The sequence below is a fragment of the Neopelma chrysocephalum genome, unplaced genomic scaffold (genome assembly GCF_003984885.1).
Source record: "Neopelma chrysocephalum unplaced genomic scaffold, ASM398488v2 Primary Assembly neopelma1_381, whole genome shotgun sequence".
NCBI lineage: Eukaryota > Metazoa > Chordata > Aves > Passeriformes > Pipridae > Neopelma > Neopelma chrysocephalum.
Window position 1 is genome coordinate 70956 of NW_020898045.1, and position 22523 is coordinate 93478.

The window sequence follows — 22523 nt, forward strand, 5'->3', positions numbered from 1 at the left end:
GCTGGGGGTGCTACTGCAATTGCAGGATGGATCTGTAATTAAAAATGTAGTAGCAGTCAAACACAGCTGAAGGTGTGGCAGTAGCAAGGGCACAGGGACACTGGCTGAGTGCCTGCAGGCAGCTTTTTGGAGTCCACCCGCCCTGTGGATGCAGTGTCATGCTGGGTTTCATCTGATCCACCCCAGAGTCACTGTCCCACCCCAGCCTCCGTCACATACCCAGCTCCCTGTCTCACACCAGCTCCAGAGGTCACATTCCCCCTTCCCTGTGCCATGTGGAACAATCTTGTGGCCAAAAGGCAACGAATTTCAGCTGGCTAATTTGAAGAGAAACTATTCAACTAATTGATTTCTGGGAGGAAAGCAGGGAAGGCATGTTTTTTTTGATCTTTATGTTGCACTGACTTGCCTTGTGGTTGCAGATCTGCCATGGTCAGCCAAGATAATGGTGAGAAAGGTGACTTGGGGAAGGTGAATGGGTGCCCCTGTTAGAGACTGCCTGCATCTTAATGTGTGGGTTCTTTGTAGCATCCCCTTCGCTGCCATTCCAGCCAATTTACCCAAAAGGTCTCTAATCTGCCAGTAATGCACATGACTTGTAGGAGTATGCACAAAGTAGGATGGGATCCCAACAACAACTAACAAAACTGGCAGCAAATCCGTCAATGACTGCATAGTGATGCATGCAAGAAGAGGAGATGGAAGGAGTGTGCATGTGGTAAATGCATGTGTGCAATGTAATTATCTTTCTAATCTCTCTGTCTCTCGCACAGGGGTCATTTATAGAGATGAAAATATAACCTCAAAACTCGTGGGCGTTGCTTGGCTTATCCAGAGCTTTGCACATGTAGAAACCACATTTGAAACTGCAGTGGCAGGTTCAAAGGGCTGGCACAGCCCATGGTTTTGTTTGCAGGGTTGCAGAGATTTCAGCTACCTGAGGTGGACTCGAGGCTATTCCACATCTCTCCAGATCAGGCCCTTGTATCCCACAATCTGCATACAGCTGTTCCCCAGCGAGCTGTGTGTGCGGCAGAGCTGTTGTGTAAACAAGAGTGGAGACTTCACCAAAGCTATTCATGTAGTTTTATCTCAACTGCAATTTGTTCTGAGCTTTCAAAGGCTGAAGAAACATCCAGCTTCACTCCCCAGGGCCCAGTTCCCCTGTTTCAACCATTCCAAGGGTATTTATGGCACAGTTTGATTTTCTTTGAACTGGTCAAAAGACCTCAAGTCCCCCAAGAAAGGTACTGAGTTCTCCTAGGGGGACTTGCTTTTGCACACCTGTAGCTTCACTTCTAACAGGTCTGTTGTCTGCTCTTGCCCCAGGTGTGCTGTCCCTGCCTGCCTATTTCAGCCCCTACAACGACGGCTCGGTGTGCAGCGACGGACGGGCCGACGCGTACGCCCAGCTGGAACTCCGGACCCTGGAGCAGTCCCTGCTGGCAACGTGTGTTGGAAGCATCTCTGAACTGAGTAAGTTTTGGCTGCAATCAACCACAGGTTTCTTTCAGCAAAGCAGGAGAGCCAGTCCCTCCTCTGAGGTCAGTGGGAGCGTTGCCATTGTTGACAGCGCAAGCAGCATTTGGCTGACGTTGGGGAAGATTTAATTGTCTCGTGGTGCTGTTTATGAAAATCAGCTTGTTTCATTAGTCTGCTTTATATTTAATTCACCTGGAGATATACAAGATGTGGCTTTTCTAGCCTTTTGGTAGTGGTGTTGGTGCCAACTGAAGATGGATGCTCTTGCCTAGATGCCTATGGAGGATTTCTTGCACATTTGTGAAGCACCTCCCTCAGATGGCAGAGAGGGTTCTCTTTGTTAGTGTTTCTGCAGTGGAAATGTCAAGGGTGCATGATATTTAGGGAAAAGCTTTTTGGTTACTTAAAAAACAAAAAGTGGAGGAAAAAAAATCGGAGAGCACTTGGGTAACAAAAACTTGTTCAAACCCTCCTTTTTTTCGTGCTAAGCAAATGAAATGTTCCATTCCTAGAGTACTCACAAAGCCCCTTTAAAATAAACAAAAATGATTTGTGTTTTCCTGGTCCTACTTTTCCCTTGCAAAGTTTCTGCTGGCATCACTTTCTTAGTCTGCACCACCATCTGAATGCTAATGAATGTCAGGGCCAGCAAGGAGTTTGTGGGTTTCACCATTTATTTTGCAACCTGCCTTAATTTGAGGTTTTCAAATTCCTTTAACACACCTCTATTTATCCTGGAACACAAGAGAACATTTGTAGCAAGGGCCTGAGATTGAATACAGCTTCCTCTCTCCCTCTCTTCCCCCATCCCTGCCTTGGCCAACTTGGTCAGTACATCCAGTGAATAGATCTCCTGATACAGTTGCCTAATTTTTTTTTCTTTCTTTTAAATGTTGCTGCACATTGCCAGAAAAATAGAGTGAGTGTGCAAAGGAGAAGGAACGTTATTCTGAGCTGAATATTTGAATTCCAGATGCATTTCTGCTATAACTGCACAGACTTCTGTGTTAGCACCAGTGCTGGAGGATTCATGATATTCTCATAAAATGTGCAGATCCTGGAGCTACTGGAGTGGAAAGGCAGAGTTGTTAGAAGGTTTTTTTAATTCTGAAGTGGGTCCTTAAGCTGAACATACTGTACAACAAACGAGTGGCACAGCTTTAGATTGCAAAGTGAGATTTTTAATACTCCATTGATAATGTCATGTTTAGACATAGAGTAGCTTTGGGGGGGTTTCTCCTGTGTAACAGCAGAAGCCCAGGGGTTCAACCAGAGTTTGGTTGGCAAATTGGTGTATTGCTGTTAGATATTAATGAACAAATAACAACTTCCTAAGGATTTCAGAGGGAGGTGTTACTAATTCACAGCTAAACTCAGGGCGCCTTTTCAGCAACCAGCTTTGTGATGGGGCGACTATTTCAGTTCCATCCTTTCCCAGTATTGTGATTTTTGGACACAATAGAGTAACGTTTCCTGTTTTAGGGGACCGTAAAACATAAAGCAATAGAGGATTCTCCCAAGGAAAAAATAGATCCTAGCTAAGTATAGTAATCTATAGTAATAATTCAGCTCCCTGTAGTCACACTGCTCCAAGATGTAATGTCTGAAGCTTTTAAAAGGTTTTTTAGATTTTGTAGTGTACCAGAATATGAGGAGAGTAACCAGGGTGTGCATAAAGCAAGGTTATTACACAAAGAGCAGATTTGGGGTCATTGCTTTGTGAACTTTTTAAAAATCTGCAGTCTTAAAATCCTTTCTGAGTGAAACTGTGTAATACAGGTCACCTTCTTCCAGGCCTCCTCAGGTCCACCATGCTCCAGCATAGAGGCAGGTTGGCTCGAGTTCAAAGACCAAGAGGATTGAGAAGCCCAGAAAGTTCCTGGATTAAGCTTCTCACAAGGCTCAGGAGCAAATTTCTGGCACAGCTTGTGACAAGCAGCATGATAAAGATTGGCTTTTTAATACGAGAGTCAGGTCTTGTTATTCTGGAGAAACCTGCAGCTACAGTAAGAATAAGAGCAGCAGATCCCTAAAAGAAGGAATTTCTGTATTGAACATAATGTCATTAGTTTGTCTCAAGTTCCTGGGCAGGAGGGTAGAACAGCATGACCCAGTTGGAAGAGATGGGAGCAACCTCATAACAGAAATGAGAGTAAAGTATTTGTATTGGTGCTGATGGCTTTGCCTTGTGAAAGCTGTTGCTGCCAGGTTGGGCAGAGGACATTTTACAAAGACATCAGTAGTTTTTGTAGGCAGGCAAGAAACTGGTGTATGTGGGTGGAAAGAGGGGAAAACCAGCACTAAACTAGAAAACTCGGTGTAAAGCTGTTGTTCTGAATGTGTGGGGACTGAGTTTCATTTAATGTTTTCTAAGTAACAACTTGTCATTTGAAAGCAAGTTAAATTTCCCACGCAACAACCTGCAGAGTGGCAGCCTGAGGACAGGCCTTTGTGGAGGAAAATTGTGTGCACACAGAAATTTCTCTTAGCTGAGAGAGGTGTTATTTAGGTCAAAAAGTGCACTTAAAAGGACTTTATTTCTCTCTCTGCGCAGGTGATTTGGTCTCACGAGCGATGCACCACATGCAGTGCTTGAACACCATCCGCCCCGGGATGAGCCCCGTGCGGCAAACCCGGCAGCAGCAGCCCATCTCCTGGTCCCCTGATGCTCTCCACACCCTCTACTACTTCCTACGCTGTCCCCAGATGGAGTCCATGGAGAACCCCAACCTCGACCCTCCACGGATGACCCTGAGCAATGAGCGGTACGCAAATCAGTCAGCTCGCTCTCGGTAGTTGTGGAATTAGGCTGAGAAGGGGTTTTGCCCTTTTTTAGGTTTTTACCCTCCTGTAGGGTAACTGTGTGGGCAACTTTGTGGGATGCTACCTATCAGGCATCAGTTATTCCTGCAGTCACAGGCCAGGTTGTGTGGCCAAGTTTACGAAGCCTTGGAATTGGAACTGGAAAGTGAGCTGTTTTTTCATGCAGTCTTTCCGAGCGAGGCACATGCTGTGTGCTGCCAACAGGGCTTGTCTGGAGACCTTGCCAAAAGTACATGTGGTTGCCTGAAGCAGTAAAGACCTTACCAAAGAAAATGTTACCTTCTGAATGGCGCCAATTAACAATTGTCATCGTTCTGGGGAAAAGCCACGTTTGCCGTGGAGGGGGTTGGAGGGATTTATGAACATCCTTCTAAAGGGTTACTTCAGTTGATGCCCTGTGTCTGGTGCAGAAAGGAATTTGGATAGGAAGCCAATAACTAAACAGAGAATGCAGTGGGTCTCCCTGCCTCCTGCCAGCACCGTAACTGACTCTGAAAGTAGGCCCATTATTAGAGTGGTCAGAAGTTTTCCAGAGGGACGTTTTTTCTGTTGGAAACCTCCCTGGTTTCCTTCCTGCCCAGCTCCTTGGCAGTCTGCCTGACAGGCTGGTGGCAGAGGAGAGCTGAGGAGCTCTCACAGCCCTGGCCACAAGCTGAGTTCCTTGACAGGTCAGGCAGCTCCTGCTCCCCAGTTGCATTCTGCAGGAAGACCCAGGCTGTTACAGGCTCAGTTCCCCATTTCCAAGTGCATATCCAAGTTCCTATTTATTTCAGAAATCTTAAATGGGAAATTGTGGTTCCTCATTATCCATTAGTTATGCTAGCTTGCTCTTTGGATGTCCTTTAGCCTGCTGGACATGGGGTTGAGGGAAGGCTGTATCCTGCCCCTTCCCAAAGCAAAGTGGGTAGGAAGTTCCATGGTGTATTGAGGTATGGGAGCCTGGGAGGGGAGGCCACACTCACAAAACAAAAAAAGCAAGGTGCTTATTGGACAGGAAGGGAAAACATCCTGCAGCTTTGGAAATAACATGGTTTCTTCTTCCCATCTTGGGCTTCACTGTGCTCAGCCCCAGCTTCTAAAATTACTGTGAAATCATAGTAGCACACAAATAATTAATTACAAAGGTAAAAAAAAAAGTCTTTTTCTTTGATCCTCCCCTAAAATCTTTTCAAAAGGAGCAAGACTACACAGAGAAAGGGAACTGATGTACACATATGAAGAATCAAGAGGAATTAAGTGAAGTTGAATAAAACAGGAATAGAAAGAGGCAGCTGCATAACTCAGAACCCATTGGGAGCTCAGTTTTTTGGGCTTACTTGCTTTAGTCAAATGTCCTACCTAGTGCAAGATTGTTTATTGTGCATGGTTGCACTCTGTGTAAAAAAATTACTTTCTATGAGACCAGATTGTCTAAAGTTGTACCACTGTATTGTGGTACACCAGTTTACAGGTACAACAATTGTACAGCTGAAGCTGCTGAACAGTTTGTACCAGAAGTATAGATTAGGCTTTCTATTTTGTGTCCTTTTCAGTACTCTCAGTGGGATGATGTTACTGCAGCTACTTGTTTTGTACGCTGAGGACAATAAATGAGTTAAATCAGGAGTGCAGTTATCTCTCCAATTGCTCCCAAACAATGCTCTTCACATGGTTCACCGGAGTTTTTTTGGAATGTGGGCTGCAACTCTATTCTGTTTTAAAATCCTCACTAGATCCTGTGACAGCTGGTGTAAGGGAAATTTTTGCCATTTTTTTACTGACCAGTACTTAGCTGTAAAGGAAATTAAAGAGGATATATTAAAATGGAGCAAAAAAAAAAAATTAGGGGGAAAAAAAAAACAACCAGAAGTGAACACTATCAGATTAAAGGACTGGTTTTGAGAAGTTTATGAAAGCTGGGAATGAAATTAATATTGCTTGGTACACCAGAATTGAACATCCAACCCTACTTTTAATTTGATCCAAGGTGGATTCATCTGTGTCTTAATGTGTTGAGCTCTGGGCAAGTTATTTATATAAATATTATTATTATTATTAGATAAATATTGCTGGCAGCACTTTGCAGAGGAGGTGGTTTACTCATTCCTGGCTGAAGAGGAGGGACAGTGGAGGCTGCGTGAGAGATGCTGGGCTCATGGCATTGGGGATGAGGGCACTGATTCACCTAATGTGACTTGGCAAGGCTGGGCAGCCTTTTATTCTTTCCTGAGCTGTGCTAAATCAGCTGCAAACTCGGCATTGCTCTTTTGTGGGTTTGTGCTGGCTCTCTGGAATATCCTTGTTCTGTGCACAGCAATCCCAGTTTGTTTCCTGCTGGAAAAATCTGTCACAGACCAGGACAGTAACACTGAGCTGTTCTGTGTTTGCTTGTGCTTCAGTTTCCTGTATAAATATATAAATCTATTGAACATTGATGTGAAATTTAGCGAAGAGAGGGATGGCTGTTAGAGCTGCAAACTTGGTAGAACCTTGTTTTGGGAAAATCCACGAGCCACATTGATTCAGTGGAAGGAACTGCAGTTGTTCATCCAGAGACCTGACAATCTGCTGTTTATTTTGGCTTTCTGCTGTCTGTGAGCTCTCTGTGTTTCACACTGTGATGGAAAGTGCTGTGAAAATCATAACACTGAAAGGTCTGGAAGGTCTTCAACATGAAGGCAAGCACAGAATTCAGCTCTGAAACCACACCTAATAGGGGCTGTCACGTGCCATAAAGGACTTTAAAAATCTTGCTGAGCTTCTGAATATATCCTGCAGCAAAGTTCATAAGGTATGAAAACAGACACACTGCAGAAAGGTATTTAAGGCACCCCAGTGAACAAAACCAGTTTAAAGTGGGGTTTATCCATGTTAAACACCTTGGCAGAAGACCTGAGGTGAGAAAGCTGGGGAGTCCTGCAGCAGTAGGGTAGGTGGAGCTATCTCTAGTTCAGCAGAGAGAGGAGCTCTCTGTTTCAGCCTCCAGTATGTGAATGGTTTGGGATCTCATTACACTGAAACTCTGGAAAGTTTGTTGTGATGTTGGTTCTGATACCTCCAGATGAAGGTGTTGAAGCAGGAGGAGGAGAGGAGGCAGAATTAGAGACAAAGGACTCAGGTATCTTAAGCAAAACTTTAAACATTTCCAAAGTGAATGCAGCTGTATAACCGAGCCATGGCCCACTTAGAACCCCAGAATGACCTTATTTGCTGGAGGGACAATAAACCATCTGCTATTTGATGTCAGATGGGCCACCTGAGGAAGCGTTTTGCAAACACAGAGTGCCACTTGTGCAATATTTTGGCAAAAGAATTAGACCCTGAGGTGAGCACGAGCTGCTTTGCTCAGTGAGGATACACCTGGGTGCCTGAAGGCTCAGAGCTTTTTGGTGTCATCAGAGCACACCTGTCTGTGCTGCTGCAAAAAAAGTGGGTCTGCTGGGCTGTAAGATATTTTGCTTTTCTCTGAAATCTTAGTCTGTGTTGTGTCAGGGGTCAAACAATGTGTTTTTGGAGCACAAGGAGCAAGCAGACACGTGGCACTCCTCTCTCTGCTCTGTTCCTGCTCTGGGATTTTTCCCATTGCTTATGTCAGGCTGGCTGAGCTTGGGAGGACTCCACAGCCTGAGATCATGTTTACTGGGATTGTTTGAGATACTGCGACTTGACAAGAGCCATTCAAAGGTAAACGAAGTTTCTTTCTCCTTTTTCACTTTTCCCAAGTGGAACATAAAGCTTTTGTTTTATTTTTAATGGTGTGTCAAGGCAAGAATGCTCTCACAGTGATGCTTATCTTGGGGAGTATTTGTCTGCTCCCATAGAGCCCAGATCCAGGTCAATATTATGGTTTCATTTTACAGCTGGGTGGACTTGTCTGCCCCGGGTAAATTGACTTGGCCAGGATAGTGGTCCAGCCTTAAAGCTGGGAATGGACACCACTGACTGTCCTCATCTTGTCTCTTTTTGGTTATCATGTGCCTACAGCATTTATTGTAGGAAAGTCAGCATGATCTAATACCCAAGAACAGGCAAAAAAGTTGGATCTTGCTTCCTTGTGTAGCTGATTATCCTCCCCTTCCAGCTACCCCTTTAAAAAACTCTGAATTGTGTTTTTCTATTGTTGGTCTGTAGAACATTCTAAAACTAATTCCAGGCTTGTCCATCAGTGCTTGTGGATCCAGCCATGTCAGGCCTTTCCCGACTATCCATGTGGCAGCTGTGCCAAGTTCTACATGTTGTCTGAGTTTGCTGGGGCATTATTTTATTCCAAACATCAGTGAGTACAAAACAATTTGCATCAGCAGAAGCACACAGACTGTACCCATCTGACTCTGTCAGTGAAAATCCAGTAAAACACTAGGGAAATTCCAGAGCTGATGGAGGATTTGTCAGCTGCCAACAACAGTAAAATTTGAGGCTTGCCAATTTGATGGAAATTCTCAGCTCTTCAGCTGGAAAAGCCGTGGACACTGCAAGAAACCAACTGCAGTCACACAGGGGCCACCTCGTGCTGTTTGCAGGCTCCAGATTTGCTGCTTTTTTGGAGAAGTCTGTTTTGTGATGTGACTGTAAACAAACCTGGGCTCACTCAGTTTCTTCCTTGCCACAGATAATCCTTCAGGAAGGCTGCTGCTTATCCTGCTTTTAGCTGGAAGGCTGCTGCTCATCCTGCTTTCAGCTCAATGCCTGCTGTTACCTACAAGCTTGAAAAATGACCTAAATTTTTTTCTACTTCCAATAGGAGTCTTCCCATTACATCTGTTACCTCACATGATCCTTGGATAAACATGCAAATCATATTTTTCAGTAGAGTCAAGCAGGAAAAATGGACTTGTGCCTCCTCCTCCTCTGTGCCACGTTAACTGGGCAAGAGGAGGAAGGAGCTGAACCCATCTACTTGGGTTTTCTCTCTGTGGAGTATTTCCAGCAGTGTCAACCCTGAAACATTATTTATTGGGAAAGGATGAAAAATGCATCTGATTCTGAAGGAAGAAGAAAAGATTGTAGCCCTTTCATGCAATTTTTGAGTGCTCTCTGCTCAAATGCTCTGTTGTTCCAATACTTAAGCTCTTGATTTAGATTGTCATTGGCTGGAACACTTGATATTTTTTGTCTTGTCGTGTAAAATCTAAACCTACTTTTTCTGGCTGAGAAACCAGAGTTTGGCCTAAATTAATTCTTCTGTCAAAATCCTGCCCAAGCAGGATTTATTTATTGATTGATTGATTGATTTGCAGTGATTGATTCAAATAAAGAGCCCCTGTGCTGTGGTTGTTTCCTAAATTTCATGTTTTGAAAAAGCATTACTTTGCTCTTAGTTAGTTCCTATTTACTTGATGGTTTCTAGGTGCATCATTAGGAATAATTAGAGCCTTCAGCTCCTTCCCTCACGTTTTCTACCTTCTTCCCCTCTGTCCAGAAAATACCTGGCACAACTAAATGTTCCTTCTGGAATTGCTTGAGACAGGAGTGATTTGGCTACATGGATCAAATGTATACAGCAGTATTAATCCATATTAAAGGGATATTAATATCCCAGTTATTAATGTGAATTGCCTCCAAGAAGTCTTGCTCTGTGTTGCATGGGCATCCAACTGGCAGAAAAGGAAGGAAAATCAGGAATAACCTGCAGAACCTGCTGCTGAGGGCTGGGTTTGAGCTTCATCCCTGACATCACTGAGATGTATCACTGATTTCAGAACTGGGTAAGGCTTTCCAGGACAAATCTCTTCTCCAGCTGGATGTTTCCAGACTCTCCCTGATCTGTCATGAGGCTTTTTTCCTCTCTCTACTCTTTTTAACTACACGTTTATGGAATTTTATGAAGTGTAATAGCTACATCATTGTCTGTCTTTTAGATTTATCTGTGGCCTAGCCTTTCCTAATTCAAATTTAATGTATTTATGTCTGAATTCTTATATTTTACAGCCATATCCTATTGTTTCCATGCAGTATCAGGGGCAGAACTTGATACACTTAGATCAGTGAGCTGTGCCTTTGAAAAGGTCTGCAAAAAACAAGTTCTGGGGTTGCTTGTCTGAGAGATCTGAGTATCTTTCCATTCTGTCTGCAGCTGCCTCACCAGACTAAAATAGGTGTATAGGAATAATAAAAGTAAACCCTGATCCAGTTATTTGCCTTGAGAGAGCACAATCATAAACTCATATTTAACAGTATTTAAATCCACTCGGAATATCCCTGAAGTCAACAGGGTGATTACAGAAAGATGTGTCAGTGATAAGCATATTCCAGTCCCATCCCCATGCAACAATCCATTGATTTTATTTTTTTTCCCCCCAAAGCTATTTTGATATAAATATACTGATTAAATATAGAGAAACAGAAGCCTTACACTGAACTGTGCCATTGCTTGTGCAGAGGAGACAAAAAAAAAAGCAGCTATTTGCTATTGATGAAAAATCAACTTGGTAGATTTATTAGAAGAATAAGAAGGTTATAAACAGATTAGGTCAACTTTCTCCACCAGCACTAAGGAGGGAAGCTGTTACCATGTGTTTTTCAGACTTTGACCAGTTAATGTCTGGTTTAATTGTGGTTTTGAGATGCTCATTCACAGGGAAGATGGAGTGAATGGCCCTATTTCAGAGGCCAATAAGCTGCAATCAACATGTATCTATTGACTGAAATTAACTGTTCGTTGGCAGTGCTGCTCCTGACCTTAGACCAGATAATCTGTTTGCTGAGCCTGTACTAAATTGCTGCAATACATTGAATATCTTCCACAGTTTTAAAAATCGAAAACATATTTTAAAAAGAGGAGTCAGTAGCTTTATTTGTCAACATTTTTGATGAGCAACTTTCACCTTCCTGCTGTTTACGGGACATCTCAGTAACATTTAGATAGAAAAAAATGATTTTTTGACAGAGCCCACAAGTGGGACTCCTTCTATATGTGCTCCTGGTATTTTAACTGAAAGACTGAGGAGAAATCCAGAATGAAGTATTTATGGAATATTAAAGGGAATGGAATTAAACCAAGTCAGGCTGAAGTCAGTAGGTGACAGACACTAGTTATGTTTGCGTTCCTGGAACATTCCTGCCTTTACCTGGCATCACCTATTTTTACATCTCAGAATTTTTTTAATTGTTTATTTCTTTCTAGTTCAAAGATTGCAGAATTGGAATGTGAGAGATGACCTTGGCAGGAGTGAAGGGAGTTAATTGCAAACCCTGAGGATCGAATTCATCCAAGTGCAACTGCTGTAGCTGGCAATGCTCTGAATTAGATAATTTTTCCCTTCTCTTTTATGTTTTTTGTATAAACAAACACTGCTCAATTTTATTTTTTTTTAACTCTGCATATCTCACACCTGGGGCAGCCCAGCCTTTCTTCCACATTACTGGCTGTAAGCAATTTGTAGTGTTATTGTTGTGTTTCCAAAGTAGCTCCTATATCTTCTGATCTTGCTGTTTTGGAGCAGAGGTGGGGTACAAACACAGATTATTTAAATTCTCTGCAAAACTGCAAGGAGAGGAATCTCTCTGTGTATGAAATGGAACAGCACACAGCAGAGTGTGTGGAGAATAAAGACACTGCCAGGCCTGACACATGGGGAAGGCATTACAGGTAAAAAAGAGAATGCACACTGAAACAAAAATTTGATGATAATGGCTGTAGTGGAGCCATGAGCCAAAAATGGGCTGTCTTGGGACCTTGCTGCTGCATATTCACAGGTTTTCATGGTCTAAGGAGTCTCAGATTAGAGATGCAGGTGGGACAGATTACCCATTTCATGTGGTCCTGGGCAACCTGCTGTAGCTGACCTTGGTTTTGAGCAAGGGGTTTGGACTGAATGATCTGCAGAAGTGCCTTTCTGCCTCAGCTTTTGTGGTTCTAATTCCAGTATTTGTCCTTAAAGTTGTTGTACATCTGTCCTCTTGGTACCTTCCCTCTCATCCACAAGTATCAATACCTTGTTTCCTAAAATTAGTTCTTCACAGGCAGTGCAGTGTTTGGTCCTCACCACCTACCTAGAGAAGCATAAGGCATTTTACAGCCTTTGTCCTCTCAGTCATAAAACATTTGTTTGAAAAAAACATTTTCTTCTTTCGTAGACATTTTTCTGGTGGTGGGTGGAAATCCCCAAAAAGACTGGCACTGACCTAAGCCATTCCTGCTGAAAGTCCCTGTTTGTCTAGATGTTTGAAAAGTGGATGGATGATCTCTGCCTGTCTTGTTTAGCAGTGAAGAGATGACAGCCACTGTGTATGTGTGTGCTACCACCCTGCAATTACTGTAACTACAGCTGCAGTAATTACTGTACTGTAAAGATGCCCACGTTGAGCTCTTGGCTTCTGCTCTTGAGTTTCCATCTGTGCAGATAAAAAAGAAGGTGTAAGAAAATGAGAGCCTGGCAATTCAGCTGCCTGGAGTCTCAGGGCTGGTGCACCCAGGAATCCTTGGTGCCTGCAGGCACCCTGGGCTGTGTGGTGTTTGTTCTTTGCTGTTCATGATGAGAAGAATGAGCAGCAACCCAGCATTAAAAATGAAGGGAAAATAATGCAGGGAAACCTAAAACAAAACTGTTTGAGCATTATAGAAACACAGAAATGAGTAAGACAAGGTCTTCTGGCTTCTTTTTCCGCCTTTCGGACAGTGAGTGCCTGTTGATACAGTAGAGGACCGACTGAGTCTGCATTTCTCTGCTTGATTCTTGCAGGTTCACTGTCTTTTCCTATGAGCCTGTCTCCATTTTTCCTTAAATAGATCCTTAATTGACAGTATTGTGATACCAACATCGTGCCCTTATACTAATATACCTAAAAAGCAGCAACTCCGTGGATGAAAAGTTCTGAGCACGTAGCAAAGAACAACGATGGTAACAAGCCAGCAAGTTTCTCCTTTTTCAGTAATTGCTGTTTCCAATTGAAGTTAATATTGTTTCCTATTGGACTAAATTACAGCCCTTCCCTTGCAGAACTTGCCTGTTTCCTGAGGAAGGAGTTTGCTGGTGCTTTAACAAAGGCCACACTAAATAAATACAATTGTGAGTCTTTGCTGTGCAGCAGCCAGGGCTGGCAGGTTGTTGGGGGCTTTGCTGTTATTGTTCCTGACATCTGTGTAACACAGAGCTGAGAGCAAAGCTCCTCTGAAGAGTAAATATTTCTGGGTGTAATTTATGATAATAGCAACAATCATTCTTTTTCTCTGACCTTGTGGAGATTAGAACTAAGCTTTCCCTGGAGTAATCCTAGATTGGTGTGTCTCTGCTTGGTTTCCTTTTTAAAGGAGACCCTGGCAATTTGCAGTTCCCTGTCCCATACCTATGAGTGCCTGTGCTGCCATGACCTCACGGTCACTTGCAGAGCTCAATTGCCCTGTTTTAATCGCATGTTTTTACAGTAACTGCTGAAGTGGCTGTTTGAAAAAGCAGGTCTGCTCTGCAAGACAAATCCTATTCAAATGAGTTGCATGTCTGAGCTGATTCAGCCCTGGTTCGTGGATTCTTCTGGGGCTAAACCACCTGGTGTTGATACCATGGGTGCTGGTCTGACATGTTTGCTGAGAGAGGAGAGACCAAGCTGTGCTTTGCTGCTGCTTATCTGGGGTGATGCTGCTGAAAGGGGCACTCTCAGTCTGGAGCCAAACCACTGACAACTCTTCCACTGAAGAGTTTGTACCTGGAGGTCTTTCTTCCATGGATTAGAAAGTCTGTCATAATGGCTAGAGGATAGAAGGAGGAGACAGGAGCTGGAAAGTTTTATTCCTGGAAAACTCTCTGCTACTGTAAGGAATTCAGTTAATGATTCCTCACCCCTTTGCCTTCCTTGAGAAATGGAAAAGATCCTTCCAGAGAAATATGGGACTCTTCTGAGACAGGTGCTGCAGAACTGGAGACCTTTTCAGTAGGAAAGGATGAGTTGCCCATGATGCAGTACTAGAGGATAGTTAATTAGTCGAGAGGAACATGAGCACATTAGCATGAAATTATAACAGGACTAACATAACCTGTATCTTGCTGTAATTACATTGCTCCCAGCAGCCAGACTGTGTGATTAAGAGTTCCCTCTGTGCAGCTCTGCACTGTGCCAGGTAGTCAGTGCTCAGTTCCCTGCTGGGGCTGCCAAATTCTTCAGGAAGGATCTCTCTGAAGAGTTGGTGCATTAGAACATCACAGAAACATATGTGCCTTTAAATGACTTTCCATCTGGGCATGCCATTCTTCCTTATACAAGAAGTTACAATAGTTTAATTAACTCACTTTGGGACCACTTTTAGTCTGCTAAACTGTTTTGAGACACTTAATATGCTTAAGGATAAGTGGCCAAACTGACTTATTCTGAGAGCAAAAGGGCATTTGCCCCAGGACAGTGATGTGGCATAGTTTTGGCCATTTACAGCTTTAGTGGCACAGTCAGGGCTCAGAGGTACCTCCTGTGAAGAAAGGCAAATGAAAACCAGTTTATTTCTCAAATAATTTTGTTTCTTCGGGTTTTTTTGAGGAAAAAACTCTGGGAAGAAAGATGTTTTCCACGTCTCATCTTTTTTTTGTGTTTGGAATGCAGAGCACTGGGTGCTGATAGAAAGGTTTATTCAAGCAACAGGTACTCAAGTGTAGAGCATATGAAGATTTTGAAAGAAAATATTTTTCTCAACAAGCTGGAAAAGAATAATTGTGCACATTGTACTTGGCATTAGAATTGATGCACTTTCAGCTTTGTCATTTTTAACATCTCAATCATTGCTGCTTCTGTGGTTTTAGATCTGCTTTCTGGCCACAGGGGCTGAAAAGAAAAAGAAAATCCTTGTAATTTGGTATTAGAAACAAAAATTATTATTTTGTCATGCTGGTCATTAGCTGAGCTTGAAACTCCTCTGTGTTCCTGTGATAACCACAGTGCTGCACCCTCTGCAATGGTCAGCATGAACCAGGTCGGGCCTGTTGCAAGAACAGGTTTTAGGTGTGGATAAGAAAACTTCACTCTCTTACCCCCCATTAGAATTTTTATCTAATCTATTAATATAAGGCTATTTAAGTGTGGCTTTTTAGAGAGAGAGATGGGGTAACAGATAACCTTGATATGGAGACTTGTGGGACAGTTGGGTTTTTTCATCTCCCCGGACTGCAGGTGTCCTGGGTATAAACAAACATTGCTGGGTCTGCAATTCAAATTCAATCATTTGCCATCCTGGCATAAAATCTGCAACTCTGTTGTTCAGAATACATGAGATGTTAGACGAAACTTATCTACTGAAAGATCTATATATTGAGGTAGTTTTATTACTTTAATTATTCTTATTTGAAATTCAGTGAAAGTTCACACACAGGCAAAGCAAGCGACTGCTCAGCAGCACTGCTGGTACTGAAAGCAGACTTAATAGTGGAATTTGTGGCATCTGCTGAGAAGCACTGCAGCTCCAAATGTTGAAATGTAATGCAGGCATGCTCTAAATTTAGGATATTTGGAAACAGAAGGAATTTGAGCTGGGTCAATTAAATCCATCCACCTATCAGAATCCCAGAGTAAAGCTGTTGTGTCTGCCATTCCCAGTGCTATTTAGGTTGTGATACCCATTGATAGGACCATGGAAATCACAGGGATAGCAGCATATAAAGAGTTTGAAATTGGGAGATTTCACAGTATTAAACACAAAAGGGAAGGATGGGATGATTTCTAGTCTGGCATAAAAGAACTTCATTGCAATGGTTGTTTTCTTTAAACAGGACACTTCTGTTGCTTTTATTTCTCGTATCTATACCTTTACATGGCACTGTTTATTTATTTATCTAAGGCAAAATGCAAACATGGATCTAATTATACTTTCCAGTAGAAAACAGAAACAAATCCATTCACCACTGGTAGCAAACAGAACACCTTTTTCATCCTGCACATCAACTCTTCTGTATTTTAAGACAAGAACTAAGGAACAGAAACTCCTTGAAGATTTAGGTGAAATATGTTCATTAAGCAGCTTGCCATTAGGACAGAGTCATACTTTCTTGCAAAATAATAATTTAAGAAATGCCACACTGGCATCTATTTGATCCAGCAGTGACGTTACTCCTCCTTCTGAACTTTCATTAATGACAGATTTGATGTGTCTTACCTGGCCTGTTCATCCACAAATGCCACACACTGTGGGCTTGAATGTCTTTTATTCAAGAAAGTGGACTCTTAAATTTTGGCTCTTTTGTGAGACCTTCTGTGATTGTAAGAGAGCAGCCAGAAATTGGGTTGTGTAATTCCACTGTGGGGTGGAGTGGGTACCTGATTGCAGAGCACACATGACGCAATTGTACCTAAGAGACCTCCAAAACCCATTCCTTTCATCCCCATGTACTGGTGTGTTCCTCGTGCCTCCATGCTAAATTAGTTTCTGGAACATCTCAGATTGCGGGAATGTGGAAAGCCAAAAGATTACTTAGATTTTAATTAAGGAAGCACTGACATCAGCAAGGGGGTGAGTGACGCCACACGATGTCTGGGCTCACGGGAGCGTGACATGGCACACAAGTGTAATGTCAATTAAAGTTATTAAAAAAATAGAGTTTGATCAACTGTTTCTCAGTCCTGAAAAGGAAAGAATCATCTTTTTAACCTTGAAATGTTTTGCCTCTAGATACCAGTATTTTGTGTTTTAAAATTCCTCTTTTGAAACACTAATTAGATTTTGGCTTATGCTGGGAGGTAAATGGGAAACGTTCCCCTATTCATTGTGAAAACCCTTTGCTTTGGTGAGAATTGTCTTTTGTTTGACTGAGCAAACTTTTTCAGTTATAATTAATTAAACAGCTTTCAGTTTTCCAGAACTACACAAAAATATTTATCTTTCTGGCTCTTTGTTCGCACAGTTGTAACTCAGGAGCTTCAGGCAGTTTTCCTGAGCGTGGCAATGCTCTGTGTCAGGATTTTACAACTGGGCCCTGAAAGTGAGTTCAGTGATTGAATCTGGCAGATTGGTTTTGGCTCGAGAATCAGCATATGTTTTTAACATATGCATGTTGGCAAATCAGATTGAAGTCATAACTAAAAGGCCTGTTATCTCAATCCTCCTTGTGCTGTTGGGAATTAAGTAAAATGGGCAAAAAAAAATGGGGAAGGAGTCTCAGCAGTGGATAGTGAAGAACCATACTGACCCCTGATAATCTGCTTGGAGAGAGCAAGGGGTTTTTTTTTAGTTTGCTAGCAGAGCTGCTGGAATTCACTGTAGGAGTTACCTCTTGGTTTTTCTGCCCACAGGATCAAGGCTAATCCAAGAACAGCAGACACCCCATTCTGGCTCTGTGCCCGTGTTTATCTCTGACTATCACCTAGCGTGCTGTTACAAGCTCATTCCTGTCATGCATCTCATTTGGATTCATGTCCTGCTCCAAAATGCTCCAGTGTTTTCCTTTGCTGCAGGAATTGTCGTGCATGACAAGGTTTTCCTTGGTCAGTCTCCTTGAGGTGGGTCCTGGGTACCAGGACTCCACGTGTTGGACTTGTTGGATCTTGTCTGGGAGGGTGTTTTGTGCTTGCAAAGCTGGGTAGACACCTTTTTGTAAGAGCTGGGAGAGGCTTAACAGCTCTGATGTAGATGACCTAGCCAGAGCCACTGTTAGAATCATGGAATCATCATGGCATGGTTTGTGTTGGAAGGGACCTTAAAGACCATCTCATTCAACTCCCCTGCCATGGACAGGGACACCTTCCACGAGATCAGATTGCTCCAAACCTCATCCAACCTTGGACACTTCCAGGGATGGGGCAGCCACAGCTTCTCTGGGCAACCTGTGCCAGGGCCTCACCGCCCTCACAGTTGGAATTTCTTCCCAATATCCCATCTAACCCTGCCCTCTGGCAGTGGGAAGCCATTCCCTGTGTTCTGTCACTTCAGGCCCTCTCCTGCTCTCTTGGAGCTCCTTTAGGCTCTGGAAGGGGCTCTTAAGTTCTCCTGGGATCCTTCTCCAGGCTGAACACCCCGAGCTCTCCCATCCTGCCTCCAGAGCAGAGCTGCTGCAGCCCCTGGAACATCTTCGTGGCCTCCTCTGGACTCCCTCCATATCTCTGGAATTGCTCCATGTTAATTGAGGTCAAGACTGCAGTTAGGTCCAGACTCAGAACAGTTCATCTCCTGAACTGTTTGCAGTAGTTTTCACCTTATGGAGAGTTTTAGGACACCAAGGAGTTGGGAGGAGCAAGAGGAGCAGGAGGTGGCAACTCACAGTGTCCATCAGGGATCAAACAGCTCCGTGTGGGGCTGGGGGGGCAGATGGGAGTCGGTCACATCCTTGACCACATAACTTTGACCAGATTGCTGTAGTTAAACTATCATGTGTATCTATATCTGCCTCTGATCATCAAGTATATACAATTTAAGTTGGTTTTAATTATTTTCTGTCCCTCTGGAAACCTTCCTCCTGCCACAGCACACAGATGTTACAAACATGTTTTCCTAATGAGACACATGGCACATTTCAGAGCAGCACCAGTGCTTGTTTTCAGCCTGAAAAATGGAATCTTTTCCCTATTGTAAAAGTTTGTAAAATGTGATTATAACAAATAAACTTGGGGGTCTTTTTTAAGATTCCCAGTGAGTTCCCTTCATGTCTTTTTTTAGTGAGCTCAAATCTAGTTTTGACTTTGTTTTGCATGAAGTAAAACCTGTGTGATGCTGCACCTTATTTTTAAGTGTGATTTGCAAAGGATGGAAAAGCTGTTATTTCTGTCTGTGGTTACGAGGAGTGGTAGGAGAGATCAGAGCTGCTGGTTCTAGATTGCAACTATTCTTGTACCATTTTATATTCTCTAAGCAGAGGAAGCTGTGAAGGCAGATTTAGTGGAGAAAGGATCCAAATAAATATAATATTATCCAGATGGTTTTCATTCCATCAGTGTCTGACTGAAGGATGACTCACTAAACTCATGGCATATCCAAGCCAAGACCTTGGTAACTTGATAATGATCCACTAAAATTTGAGAACTGTTATCTTCTGAGATGGGAGCCAGCCATTGTTTCAAGGGGATTCAGAAGAATACTTTTTGGGTCAGTTGGATGTGATTGAATTTCTTCTTCCTTTTCTGTGAAGATGTGAAAACTGTCTGCTTTAAAAGACGTGGCACGTGTTGAGATGATCCTTGAGTAGGATCCAGCATGGTAATTCCTATCTTTTCTCTGTAAATCTGGGAAGTTTTAAAATTCTGTAAAATATTTTTAAGTCTGTGAGGAATGGCTCATGACTGAGACTCATTGTATTTTGGAGCAAAGATTTTGTGTTTCTTCTAAATCAGCATTTCTGTTGTTATTTCATTCACATGTAATTACATACTCTGAGATATTATTTTTTTTCTGCTGCCTGAAGAGGGGTTTTAAGTGTTTGAGATTCCAAATTATAAATATGCCACTGTTTTCCACATCAGCATGACATGGTTTGGGTTTTGGATACTCTGTCTTGCCTCAAAGTCTTTTCCCTTCTCCAATTAATGAGACTTCACTCTGATTTCTTTTTCACTCTGCTGCCATCCTTGGGATTTTTCCATCTTGGTGCAAAGTCTTAGTGACTTTGAGCTCTCTCATTTTAGGGCAAGGTGAGACTGAGCCATAGAGTTTGGTTCCAGCATTAAACTCAAACATTAATGTACTGAAAACCTTTCTTTATTTTTTTTTCCAGTCCCTTACAAAAACACACACTGATCTTTAAAGATTTGGGGTTCTTTTCTGCAGTAGAATCTCTATACTTCCAGTAAATCAAATATGGGGATATACCATAGACTACCCCACTCTGACCAGAAGTATTCTGATACTTACGCATGTTTTGTGATGCTAAAGTTTGTGTGTGTTTAAAATGTTAGGAGGGACTTACAGAGGAGCAGTTACAGATGAAGGCAAAACAAAACTTTTCACTCAGAGCATTTAGAAGACCATGGGACAGGCAGGATGGGAGACTGTGCTTGTGTGACTCAGGACCTGCTCAGGCTGCCAAGAGTGAGGTGAATTTTGCCATTCTCACCTGCTTCCATTAGGACACTCATTTCTTCCCTGCTTTAGAAGAAGGAGAGTTTTGTTTAGAAGAACAAGTTTTTTCTCTCTTACTGTTGCTCTCACTGTTGGCTCCTGCTTTGTTTCGATGGAGCAAAACAGAAGGCAATGAAAAACAGCAGAGAAGAGGTGTGGCTGCAGGGAAAATATCTCCTTCTTGCTTCTTTTTTCCTTCAGGTTGGATGGGGCTTAAAGCCACCTGGTCTAATGGAAGGTGTTCCTGGATTTGGAATGAGATGATCTTTAAGGTTCCTTCCAATCCAAAACTATTTTGTGATTCTTCAGCAATCTAATCACAGGACCTTCCTGGGGACCCAGGGAGGAGGAAGGAATGTGACAGCATATCTGTTTTTTTCTGGGAAAACTGACTGTTTTCACCTGAGGTAGCAGATATTCCTCACTTCTGAGAGTCAGACTCCAAAGCATTGTCCCAGCATTCAGTGCAGAGGAGGCATGACATAATTTTCTAACAACTCTGGAGCTCTTTCCTTTTTGCATACAATTAACTTCCCTCTGCCAGAAATACCTGGATCCCAGCACTCTTAAAAACCCTCAGAAGAGCCCACTTTGGGGACTGGTTTCCTTGTGATGGATAAATCATAGAACACCAGGTTGGAAGGGACCTCAAGGATCACCTGGTCCAACCTTTTTTGGCAAAAGCAAGTTGGTCAAGCACCCTGTCCAGACAAATCTAAAAGTGTCCAATATTGAGGAATCCACCACTTCCCTTGGGAAATTGTTCCAGTGGCTGACTGTTCTCATTGTGAAAGTTTTCCTTTTGTGTCCAGTCAGAATCTCCCCAGGAGGAACTGGTACCCAGGAGGTCTGTGATCCCTCAGCTTCTCCTCTAGGATGCTGCATGTGATCACCACATGCCAGTACCTTTTTCCAGGAAAAAGCTAGTATAAAATTGATATAAAATCTCTGCCAAGTGCTGCTTGGCCTCCTTGGTTAGGTCTAATAAAACAATATGGTTTAGTTCAAATGAGGGGGAAAAGCCGATAGTGAAGTCCAGCCTTTCTCAGAGCACATCTCACCCAGCTCCAACCTGATCCCCTTGGGAATGGAGTGGCTGTCCAGTTCTAAATGGAGAGAATTTCAAAGAACCTATGGATGGAATATTGACAACATGTGACAGTAACAGACATCACAGAGTGTGTGTCCCCAGTGAGCTGCTGCTGGAATATGACAGCTTCCCAAGGCTTGGATCACTTCATGTGTGGAATTTAATGAGCTGCCAAATGCTTCTAAATGTCAGAAAGACCAGAGGAAAATGGCACTTTGCAGAATGTGGCACAGACAGGAATGCAGAGACAGAAATTAATTCTTTAGCTTGCAGCATCTCCCAGTTAATTTTCCATGAAGGTTTTTCCCCTTCCCCTCCTGCAGTGTTTTTCAGACTGTGAAATGATCAGTGATTCCCTGGAGGCAGATGGATGCCCAGGTTAAGGGCCACAGGGATGAGAATTGTGTTTTATTTTCTAGAAAATGAATAATTGCATTTATTTTCTTAGTGCAATGTGACCCAGTGTAGGTGTTTTATTCAGTATTTCTTCTTTCTGCTTCGATCCTGTGATAATGCTGCTTAGCTGGTGGAGTGTCAGTGAGCAAAGATAAAGCTGTTCCCATAGTACGGAGAAAGGAAATAGCTGGATAAAAGGGTGGAGGGAGGAATAGAAAGCCCATCCTCAAGCTAGAAATTTGGGAGAGAAGTAAAGTTTTTACAGCAAAATAGCAATTGGAGTCATTATTGTCACTCCTGATAGAATAATGGATAATAAAGAATGAATTATCCAACTTGCACAGCAATGCCAGTGGTGGGGTTTGGAAAATCAGAAGAGCATTATGAGGAGAACATCCTTCCTGACACTGCCTTTTGCAATTCAAAGCCTGTTTCCCTTTGGACGCAGGGTAACCAGGCAGTCTGAGCTGTCACTTTTAAAGCCTTTGGAAAAATCTGTTGAGATTAAAAAAAGAATCAAAAAAAAAATCCTTTCTCTTTCCCATTCCTCCCCAAGCAGGTTTTCCACATTCAAATGGCTTGTTTGGAAGCCATTTATAATGCTGGCACATGTGGATTTTTTTACAGAATGGAAATTTAGGTGTTATTTCTGGTGCAGACTGTGTGGTATTTGCTGTTGGCTGACCAGTGCCATGAGTAACAGTTCCCAAAGTATGATGAGGGCTGGATCCACATGGTTCTCTGTCCAGCAGTGTTTCCATCATTTGGGAGTGTCAGGGAAGCTGGGATGTGGCC

The 22523-nt window shown here is 42.8% G+C and overlaps 1 protein-coding gene across 1 annotated transcript in view; it reads left to right on the forward strand.

Annotated features, from left to right (window-relative positions):
* The first annotated feature begins 429 nt into the window (after positions 1-429).
* The window catches only part of ABTB2 (ankyrin repeat and BTB domain containing 2), a 43144-nt gene continuing 21050 nt past the window's right edge, over positions 430-22523 (forward strand). The window contains exons 1-3 of the mRNA XM_027706505.1: positions 430-448; positions 1330-1476; positions 4037-4247. Of these exons, the coding sequence (XP_027562306.1) occupies positions 430-448; positions 1330-1476; positions 4037-4247 (377 nt within the window). The remainder of the gene's footprint in view (positions 449-1329; positions 1477-4036; positions 4248-22523) is intronic.